This window comes from Chrysochloris asiatica, unplaced genomic scaffold (assembly GCF_000296735.1).
Source record: "Chrysochloris asiatica unplaced genomic scaffold, ChrAsi1.0 scaffold00042, whole genome shotgun sequence".
Classification (NCBI taxonomy): Eukaryota; Metazoa; Chordata; class Mammalia; order Afrosoricida; family Chrysochloridae; genus Chrysochloris; species Chrysochloris asiatica.
The window spans coordinates 5,323,811-5,335,334 of record NW_006408560.1 but is presented as its reverse complement, the minus strand read 5'-3'; the positions used below and the strand labels follow the sequence as shown (position 1 = coordinate 5,335,334).

At 41.0% G+C, this 11,524-nt stretch overlaps 1 protein-coding gene across 1 annotated transcript in view; it reads left to right on the top strand.

Moving 5' to 3' along the window:
* The first annotated feature begins 224 nt into the window (after positions 1 to 224).
* PDZK1 (PDZ domain containing 1) overlaps positions 225 to 11,524 on the top strand; it is a 37,550-nt gene continuing 26,250 nt past the window's right edge. The window contains exons 1-5 of the mRNA XM_006861693.1: positions 225 to 434; positions 1,508 to 1,754; positions 3,382 to 3,518; positions 4,464 to 4,659; positions 8,798 to 9,006. Coding sequence (XP_006861755.1) covers positions 225 to 434; positions 1,508 to 1,754; positions 3,382 to 3,518; positions 4,464 to 4,659; positions 8,798 to 9,006 — 999 coding nt within the window. The remainder of the gene's footprint in view (positions 435 to 1,507; positions 1,755 to 3,381; positions 3,519 to 4,463; positions 4,660 to 8,797; positions 9,007 to 11,524) is intronic.

Below are 11,524 nucleotides of genomic sequence, written 5' to 3'. Positions count from 1 at the left end.
ACATGGACCTGAAACTAAAAGGATTATGCTTTTTGGGGCTATAGATTTGGAAGCCATTAGCAAGGCCTGTAAAGTGGTCTGATGAACGCCCAACATTGCTGCTACCCAAGTATTCTAGACTTGGTGGATTTAGAAAAATAGAATTACAGGAAATAGAGGACCGAGTTCTCATTCCAGTTAGGCTTTATTGCCCATGGATTTACCATCTGTTTTTCATCACAGAAATGACCTCAACCTTCAACCCCCGAGAATGTAAGCTAGCCAAACAAGAAGGGCAAAGCTATGGTTTCTTCCTGAGAATTGAGAAGGACACCGATGGCCATCTGGTCCGAGTCATTGAGAAGGGTAGCCCAGCAGAGAAGGCTGGCCTCCAGGATGGAGACAGAGTTCTTAGGATCAATGGTGTTTTTGTGGACAAAGAAGAACATATGCAGGTGAATGACACATCTCGAGTTCTCCTTCCTAGGATTTTTTCAGCCCTACATCTTCCCTGATGGGCATAGTTTCTGAGGCCAATGGGAGTTTGGTTCTTTCCTGGCTTCTTCTGGAAAGGCAGGACAACTTTATTTCTGTACCTTCTGTGGCTCAATCAACTTTACTATTAATTAACCAAGAACTATCGAAATTATTCCCAGCTTTGAGTAATGTTAAGGCTAACATTCATTTCATGCCAGGGACTGTGCTAGGCAATTTCATGTATTTTTTTTCCCCCTTGTCTATACTTATTTTTTTTTCTTTTTTTAAGGTCCTTATTGTGGATTGAATGAAAGTTTACAGGGTAGATCATCAGTTTTACATTCAACAAATCATATACCTTGTTTCATTACAATGATTATAATCCCCTCCATGTACCATCAGTTAACATTATTTCTCTCTATTCACTTTAGCTCTTTTTTTTTAAACACTCAGGCATATATAATAATTTACACCATCAAAGGCACATTCTGCAAGTCTGCCTCCTGGCCACCAGCTCTTAGTCCCTCTTTTTCCATGAATCTAGAGCCCTCAGCTGCTCCTTCTTTCTATGTCCCTATCTCTGCCTCCATCTCTGTTCATATTCATTCTTTCGTTAAATCCTTACCACAGTCCTGTGAGGTATAGATGTTAACAGTTTCACAGCTGAAGTACAGGCTCAGCTTGCTAATTAATATGCTTAAGGAGTGACTATATGAGGAACACCTCATCTTGAACTGAATTCAGTCTGACTCCAAGTGGGTGATTGCTTTTCATTACACCATGGGCTTGTGAAGACCTATTCTTTAGGGCAATACTCATCTCCAGAGTACACTAATCCTTGGAAGGGTCCTCTGGGCTGGAGTGCCAGAGGCCCAGCCTAATTTGCACCTAGATCTTGGGGGGCTAGAGAGGTTGGTTGAGGCACTATCTGCTTACTATTTGGGTCTCGGGGATCAGCCATCAAATTCTCCAGGGCCGGTGGTGAGCGTTTCCTTTTGGCCAGTGTTAAAGAATTATTGGTTAATACTTTTTTTTTCTTCCTTCCTCCTAGGTTGTAGATCTCGTCAGAAATAGTGGAAATTCAGTAACTTTGTTAGTTTTGGATGGGAACTCCTATGAGAAAGCCATTAAAAAACAGGTAGACTTGAAGGAATTGGGGCAAAGTCAGTCACCAGGTTTGAGTGAGAAGGAGTTGCCCCTGGTGATGAATGGTGAAGCAGAGATTTGGACCCAGCCTCGGCTATGCTACCTGGTGAAGGAGGGAAACAGCTATGGTTTCTCTCTGAAAACAGTCCAAGGTAAGCTTTGAACGTGGAAATGGACAATTTTCTTCCTAGAAACATGATGTGACTGATTAATGACTTTTCTTCTTTCACCAACTTCTCATTGGCTATGGATAGCCTTGCCCTTTACTTTGCCTCTGAGGGTTAGAACGTTGGACAGCAGTGGAGGGATGCTGGGTATTCCTGTTTTCCAGTTTGTCAAGATGAACCTTTGAGGCCAGAGGGTTAGAGGGCTGGTACTTTGTTTTCTAGTTTCTTTAGGGTGAAGATGGAGGAGAGACGGTAGAGAATAAGAGGCAAGAAAAAGGAATTTTAAAATAATAGCTACATTTGACAACATCCTTCAGAATGCCCAGGTTATTCAGTAAGTTCTTGAGCACCTACTGTGTGTCAGATACTATTAAGTGCTGGGGATACTGCAAAAACCCATCCCTTGCTGTGACACTCACATAGTATCCTCAGCTGTGGCCTAGTTTCACCTGTTCTGGGGTATAGCCTTGACCTCTAGCTGAGGGGTACATAGTGACTTGAGAAACACTATCAGAAAGTACTAGACATTCTATTTGTAGAATTTTAGAGGTACAGACAGACCGGTGCTCAGTTGACCATAGTTCTGTAATGGTTTCTCTGGGATCTAGATTGAGGAACTATGTTGGCTTGTTGGTTTCATCTCTAATGTTGTCCCTGCCCACGTTCTTTCAGTAGAGAAGCATTGGGATTAGTCATAGTTTAAGGGATAAGAGGAACAGACCAATGGGAAACAGAAAATCATCTCCAAGGCTCATTTCACGTGTAGCAAGAGATTTAAACTAACCATAAAAAGTGTTTCTCAAGTTTTGTCGTTATTAAACCCTTTGGGGTAGATGATCAAGGAAAACTTGGTATTTACTAGAAGTTCATTATCAGTAAAATGTTTTAAATAACTTAGAGATTCTACTCATTTGGTTCCTATGATAATTTATATAATAAATGGTGAGGTTAGGTTAGTTTTATAATATTTTTTTCCCACTATGGAAAATAAGATTACAGGAGACATGGTGAGTGTTTAAGGAAACAGTTTGTTTACTAGTTGTTACCAATCTACCTTTTGCTTATGTTGAAATAACAATATCTTGAAAGAATTGACAGTATTTCTTTAGCACCAACTACGAATCCAGACTGACCGTATGCTTGTATGCTCTCCTTTCCTTCTGTGCCCACTACTCTCATTAACTTGTGTCAGTGAAATTTATTGACTCCTTTGAAACGTGATGGTTAGTGGTAGTACTAACTAAAGAGGAGGAAACAGAGTGGCTGCTTTCTAATTCTACAAATGCAAAGAAAGAGAAGGGGCAATATGACACAATAAAGCATCATGGTCATTGTTTAGTGCTTTCTGGTTCAAGGGCCAGAGTCACCTCAGATGCTTTCCTTGCATTTACTTGAGATGAGACATTCTACTAAAATCAGCACACATAAGTTGAATGAAACCTGTGCTGAGGTTTGAACTTAGCCCTTGGCTTCTCATCTACAAATGTACTATTTGAGTTTGTCTTAAAATTGGAAGTTCTAATTTTAAATTACTGGAAGAAAACCCTTTATCGTTTGCCATTTAGTTTGTACAATAGAGTTGTAACCCTTGTCCACTTCCTACCCCCTTCAGGTAAAAAGGGAGTGTACATGACTGACATCACACCTCAAGGTGTGGCTATGAAAGCTGGTGTCCTACCTGATGATCATTTGATTGAAGTGAATGGAGAGAATGTAGAAAATGCCAGCCATGAGGAAGTGGTTGAAAAGGTACAAGCCAGAGGAATGCTGGATTTTTTTTTTTTTTTTTTTTAACCCTTTTTCATTCTGCCCTCATCAGAGGTGTCAAGAAAAAACAGGGATGGTAGGGGAGAGAATGAGTTGGATAGGACTATTCAGCTGAGTTGTTTCTTCATTTTTAATGGTGAATGGTGAACATAATTACTAGTAGCAGTATGTTATTGTGTGCTGTCGATTCGGTTCCGACTTGTAGTAACACTCCATAGGGTTTCCGAGGAACTTTGAGGAGCAGCTGGTGGGTTTGAACTAGCGACCTGTGGTTTGCAGTCCAGAGGTGATCCTGCAGCACCACAACAGGAGTACTGCTAGTAGTATGTTGTTGTTAAGTGCTGTAGAGTCAATTCTGACCCATGTTGTTGTTAGGTGCCATCGAGTCGCTACCGACTCAATGGCAACCTTATGCACAGCAGAGTGAAACACTGGGCCAACCTTACCATAGTTGCCATGCTTGAGCCCATTGATGCTGCCACTTTGCCAATTCATCTCACTGGGGGTCTTCCTCTTTTTCTCTTACCCTCCACCCTACCAAGCATGATATCCTTCTCCAGCAACTGGTCCCTTCTGACACATAGCGACCCTGTATAGGGTTTCCAAGGAGCAGCTAGTAGTATAAGAAGTGTTAATATAGGATTTGGAATAAAGTCTTTTGATTGTCTCATGAAATCTTGAAGAAAAGTAGTCTAAAGAACATCTGAGTTTTCTGAATTCCAGTGCTCACTTAGGTTAACTGATATCTATATGGGTGAGGTCATCCTTACAGCATCAGATCTGGAGGCCAATAAATCACAGATTTTAGGACACAGTACAGCACAACTTTAAACCTAGACACGGTGTGCCTTTATGGAGAAACTTCCCTGTTCTATAGTGTTGTTTTTGGGGGTTGATGATGATCCTCACCTGCATGTCTTCTTGTAGGTGAAGAAGTCAGGAAGCCGCGTTATGTTCCTGTTAGTAGACAAGGAAACTGACAAGCGCTATAAAGAAGAGAAGATACAGTTCAATAGAGAAACAACTAGTTTGAAACTGCTACCTCACCATCCCCGAGTGGTGGAGATGAAGAAAGGCAGTGATGGCTATGGTTTCTACCTGAAGGACGGTCCAAGACAGAAAGGTAGGCAGCATTTGTCCAAACATAAAGCTCAGAAGGCAGGAAGGGTCAGAAAAGGAAGACAAATGGAAACGGTGAATCATGGAGGAAGTGGGAAGAGTACGATTGCATTGCCGGTAACCATTGTCAGGAAACAAAAGGTGTAAGTTGCTAAATGGAAAACCAATTTGCTCTGTCAATTTTCTCACCCAAACTTCAATAAAAAGCAGACAAAACAAAAAACTAAATCTCCAGAAATGAAAATATAGATGAGTAACAAGGACAAGTAAATAAATACAAACATATATATATTTTAAAAGGCAAAATTTGGGATCTGCTATACGGATAAAACTTAGGAGCTCTGGTAGCGTAGTGGTTACGAATTGGGCTGCTAACCTCTCAGGGTCAGCAGTTTGAAACTACCAGCTGTTCTGTGGGAGAAAGATGAGGCTTTCTACTCCAGTAAAGATTTACAACCTCGGAAACCCTGTACAGGGTTGGAACCGACTCCACGGTACATAACCACCAACCACACTAATAAACTAGCTTTCTGGAAAATTTCTGCAGTGGAATCCCACCAGACCTGACTTCAAGCTACCGGTCCGAGGTCTCTGAACACAAAGTTGAGAAGAGAGGTACAGAACTGGTATCATGAGCCTAGATCCAGCACAGCACTAGATCTGGGCTAGAGGTGTGGGTTAGGATATAGGAACCAGAGTCTAGAGTCTCTGACTTCCCTGCAACTCAAGAGAGAAATGGTTAAGGTCCTCTCAGGGAATGAAAATTCATAAAAGAATGTAGATTCAGGTCATGCAAACTGGTATTTTTTTTTTTACTCAGAACTTGCTGTTTTCATTAGATATGTTGAATTGGGTTCATGTTATATACAAAACATCTTTGGGGCTTTTGAAGCTATCAAATGAATCAGATAGGAATTCTTCAGTCAAGGAATCGACCACTTAGTAGAGAACATAAGACACATATTTCCCTAACTCAAGATAGATGGTGATAAACAGCTTAATAAAGGGCCGTAGGGATCCAAGGAGCTCTGGTAGCCTAGTGGTGATGAGTTGAACTGCTAATCTCAAGGTCAGCAGTTCGAAACCACCAGCAGTTCTGCAGGAGATGAGGCTTTTCTGCTCCTGTAAAGATCTACAGCCTTGGAAACCCTATGCAGGGTTGCTATGAGTTGGAACTGACTCCATGGCACACAACCACTACCATGAGGGATCCAAGGTTAGAATAAGCATTTCTCTTTGAAATTGTAAGGCCATGACACGTGAGTTTAAGCTTTATAATATGGATAGAATTTGGATAAGTAGAATGGAGCAAGGAGGTTCCATTCTAGGAAGGTAAGAGCCATGTGAACAAAGCAGGTAAACACAGTTTGGAATCTACTGTGTAGAATAGGAAACTGAGTACGAAAAGTAGGTTGCTGAGATGGTGAAGGACTTTAAGGCAAGGCTTTGAGGAGTTTGGACTTCGTTCTGTAGTTAATGGGGAGTTGAAATTTTTTGTTTGTTTTTTGAGCAGTGTGAGAATAGAAAAAATTGAGCCTATACAGTGTCTTCAAGGAGCTCTGGTAGTATAGTGGTTATGAATTGGGCTGCTAACCTCAAGGTCAGCAGTTCGAAACTACCAGCCGTTCCATAGGAAAAAGATGAGGCTTTCTGCTCCTGTAAAGATTTACAGCCTCAGAAACTGTATACAGGGTCACTATGAGTCAGAACCAACTCCAAGATACACCACCACCACTATGCAGTGTCTTGGGGCTTTATAAACCTCATCTAATCCTAACAATTCTGTAAAGAATTGCTGAAAGTGAGAACTGGAAGATACGATTTGCAAGGTCACGTAGTTGTGGTACAGCTGGGATCGAATTCAGGTATGTTTAGTACCAAAGCCTGTGCTCCCTCTGTTGCACTGGGGTAACAAGTTTGATTGGATGTGTGCAGTAAGAAGATGAATCTGAAGGTAGAAGATGAATCTGTGGGTACTGAAAAAACGAAGAATTAGGGATCAGGAGAGCAGTTGGTGAAACCTTCTAGGGCTTTTAAGAATATCAAGTTACTTGTATGTAGACTTTTTGACTGTAGGGATTCTTCATTTACTAGAAGAGATAAATTAGTAAGATGATGTAGTAGTATAGGTAGAATTCTCGACAGGAATTATATAAGGAGTTCTGGTAGTATAGTGGTTACAAGTCAGGCTGCTAAACCTCAAGGTCAGCAGTTCGAAACTACCAGATGTTCCACAGGAGAAAGATGAGGTTTTCTGCTCCTGTAAAGATTTACAGCCTCGGAAACCCTATGCAGGGTCACTATAAGTTGGAACTGACTCCACGGCATACCACCACACCACCGCCATACAAACTGCATTAGGATAGAAGAAGTGGGACTACAGAAGAGGGCTGTTAAGTGCCCTCGAGTCGGTTCTGACCCATAGTGACCTTGTATTAGGGTTTCTGCAGAGTGGCTGGTGAGTTTGAATCTCTGAGCCTGTGGTTCAAACTGACTTTGCAGTCTGGTGCATTAACCTGCAGTGCCACACCAGGACTCCAGAGAAGTAGGTTGTTGTTGTGAAGTGCCGTCGAGTCGGTTCCGACCCACAGCGACTCTGTATAGGGTTTCCGAGGAGCTTGAACCGCTGACCTTGCAGTTCAAATGGCTTTGCATTCTGGCACATCAACCCACAGAGAAGTGGGTAAGATGTATAAAATATTAATATAACATTGAAGGACTTAGTAATTGAGTCATGTAAAGAATAACACCAACCATCCCACCTCACAGCACTCTCCTCAGCTGGGTTCAATAATTCATTGCAATGGCCACACAGAATTCAGACACCATGCTCACAGTTATGGGGTCTATTAGAAAAGTTAATAGGTTACAATACAGGAATAGAAATGCTTGGAGCACAGTTCTTTGGTCAGGACAGCCTTTTCTCAGCTGTGCCTGTCAAAGTCCTTGGCCCTTGGTCTGACCTCTGCCCTGCTCAGGTAATGTTACAAAGGTCTTTTAGGGTTGCTAATAAATGCCCAAAGGACACTCCCCCCATCTATAAGTCTGTCCAAAGGTATTTGACTTCACTTGCTTTACTTTACCACTCTGGTGCGCTGGCTCTTGGTTCTACTGCTACTCCTTTGCCTCTGGTACGACAGCTTTCTCTCCCTGGTTTGAGGAGATTCAGTACTCAGGGATCTCAGGGTCCAGAGGACATACTCAACTCCTGGTGGTTCTTCCTTGATGGTAGTGAGGAGCCCACGTCTACATCTGAGATGGCTCATTTTATACCCACGATAGAGTTTCAAGTTTCTGCAATCAAACAATAACCCTGTCAATAATCACTCACAACTGAATTGTAATCCTATTGGCATCTTCTCCACCTTCTCTTGCCCAGACCCATGGGGGGTGGGGGTGGAATTAGGTCTCAGTTACAGATTATGGGTAGAAGAGCCACATGAAACACTTCACTGCACTGTAATGAACTATGAGAGTGGGAGTTGAATCCGTTTCTAAGTATCAGTGATTAGGAAGGTGAAGGACGGGCCTTTGGGATGGGGAGATAGGAAGAGATGACCTTTGGTTTCAATATATTAAATGTGAGAGAACTACAGGATACTTGAAAAAGCCCAACAGCTAGCTGGAAAAACAAAGCTTGTTGAAAAACAAAGCTTGTGGACAAAAAAGTGCAAATAATTTGGAGGCATCTGGTAGAGAAAAGTGAAATCATGAGGTTGACGACACATCCTTGAGGTGTGCACAAACATATGTTCACAACCAATATAAGCCCGATTGTTAACACCAGCATGAATGTCTTAGGGTCTGAAGGGTTCTTCATTCTTCCCTGCCCCCCTTTTTATGACATAACTCCGATATGTTATATGTGGATATAATATGTTCACTGATTTCCTGATAATGCATAGCATGCTATTTTTTCAAGGCTGGATGTCAAACTTTTAGAAACAATATGCTGCTTTTCTTTAAGATCAGGTTTGTCCCTGGAGTGATTTCTGAACAGAGAGTGAGGTAGGAATAGAAGGTGTATAGTTGTGCCCAGCATGCCTTTGATATTTTACTGTGGCTTTGGGTTCCAGCAGAATCCTGTTTGAAGCAGCGTTAGAGGTCTTTCTTATACTTAATCTTTCTTTTTCTGGTGGGAGGTCAAATCATCGGTCAAATCATCAAGGACATAGACTCTGGAAGCCCAGCAGAGAAGGGTGGCCTGAAGAACAATGATCTGATCATTGCTGTCAATGACAAGTCTGTGGAAGACCTCGATCATGATGGTGTGGTGGAAATGATTAGGAAGGGTGGAGATAAGACTTCACTGTTGGTGGTAGACAAGGAGACAGACAACATGTATAGATTGGTAAGTAATATAGATCTTATATATTTGTGTTAAGGTTGGATCCATTTATTCATTCTTTCAAACTCTGATGGAATGATTACTTTGTGCCCATCATTAAGAGTGGTTCAGACTAAGACATGGCCTAATTCCATTTAGTGAGTATAGAAAGGGACCCTAAAATTTGACCATTTAAGGAAGAAAAAAAGAAAAAAAAAAATTCCATAGAGATGCATGAAAGTATTTCAAGAGTACACAAGTCGCTAATCCAGATAAAAGCCTTTTGAACAAGATAATGTATGAGCTGATCTGGAAATAAAAACAAGTATGGGGTGATTGCTGGAGTGTAGTTATAAAGTGCCCCAAATCGAGGGAGCAGGATGTAAACTGTGAGGAAGTGTAATTCATTTGGAACTTCAGTGTGGCTGGAGAAGAAAATGTTTTGAGACCAGACTAGAAAGATAAAAAGGTACTAGCTGAATAGAAGGTCTTCTGGGACACTTTAGGGAGTTTAGACTTTAGCTTAAAGGGTAGAGACATTTTATTTTTAGGTGTTAGTGGGAGGTTGAAATGGAACTGTCCAGTTGTTAGTGAAGAATATACCAGTCTAGAATTTAGGAGAAATACTTGGATTACAGATGTAGATTTGGGGTCCTCAGCATATAGGTTGTTGTCAAAGGCATAGGATTTGATGAGTTCCCCAGGAGGGTATGATACACTTAAGACCCTTCTGGAGAACAGACATGCTGAAAGAGTAGATAGAGAAGGCAAGTTGTATTTAGAGCCTGGTAAAGAAGAGTTTGGAGGTGAGAACCAAGTGTAATGTACTTGACAGCAATGGGAGTAGATCGTAGAAAAAGGGGGTAAACAACAGAATTAAACACTGGAGAGACATTGAATAAGGAGAGCAACATGCCTGTTGGAATTACAATGGAGACACTGGGCAGAATAGTTCTAACATAATTGTGGATGCAAAAGAGACTAACAGAATGACTGGATGGTAAAGACTGAGTGTAGACTATTTTTGTTTTCAAGATGCTTTATTATGAAGAGATGCATAGTGACTAGAGAAAATTTAAGGTGGGTAGACTTAAGATAGTAGGTAAATGAGAATTTCAGTGGAAAGGACTGAACCAGTAAAGTTAAAAGTTCTGGTCCGAGAATGAGGCTCCCAAGGACATACAAAATGATAGAACTGAGATCGCAGGGAGAAGTAAAAGGTGATAAAAGAAGAAAGAACAGGAAATAAGTTTTTTTTCTCCCTGAAATAGGGCATGATGGACTCATTTGCTAAGAATAGGGGATTAGGTAGTAAAGGGACTTAGGTGGTGATCAAGTTTGGAAATACTTGTTGTGAAGAGTAGGAGATAGATGTGAATAGGACACAAAATGGCTTAATAAATTACTGTGCAATCCTTTTCTCCCAATGTTATATACTAAGACTGGTATATGACCATAGATAAGCTAGCTCCAAGGGACCAAGTAAATGAAATAATGACTATGTAGCACTGTAGGATCAGCACTGGGCTGTGAACCACAGATCAGCTGTTCAAACCCACTAGCTGCTTTTTGGAAACCCTAGACAGGCTTGCTATGAGTTAGAACTGATACGATGATACTTAACAACATATACAATGGAGTCCTGGTGTGGTGTGGCAGGAAAGTGCCACTGAACTGCAAGTTTGGTCATTCAGATTTACCAGCTGATCCTCAAACCCTATATAGGGTCATTATGAGTCTGAACCAACTCAACGACATTTAACAACAACATTATATATACAATAGTGAAGAAAGGAACCAGCCACTCTTAGAAACCATTGTAACTGCTTGGCTTAGAAAGACTTTGTTTTGCATTTGGCACAAATGGTCCTTTTGATTTTTCACTTGGCAGAATGGCCATTAATTTATAGTTTATAATTAACAATGCATATGTATATTATGGTGTCCATACAATACAGTACAGTCCTCCTGAAGATTTTTATTCATAGAAACCATGTTGAAATGATTAAGATGTTTCTCTTCTTCACCCCATAGTTCATGCTTTTTCATCTAGCATCAGAACTACAGACACCTCAATAAGCTTATTCAGTTTTTGTCTGTAGTGCTATCTTTTTTACAACTTTTTATTGTGAATTGAATGAAAGTTTATAGAGCAGATCATCAGTTTTGCATTCACCAAATCATATTGTGTTTCATTACATGGTTGCAGTCCCCTCCATGTGCCAACAGTTAACAGTATTTATCTCTATTCACTTTATTACATTTCTCCTTAATCTCTCACCTTGCATCTTCATCTTTTCCTCTTCTAAACTCCCCTCTTGTTGTATGTCGCCTGCCCGGTCACCCATGTTAACATGTGTCAACTCTCTAGCCCATGAATAATTTCCCCTGCCCCTCATAACCATCATAGGAGTGTTTCTTTCATCAAGAAAACCTTTTTTTTTTTTTAAACTTCAAGCAGAGATATCAGCTTGAGGACTAAGGTGCGCCTGACCCAGGCCATTGTGTTTTCAATAGCCTCATATGGATGTGAAAGCTGGAC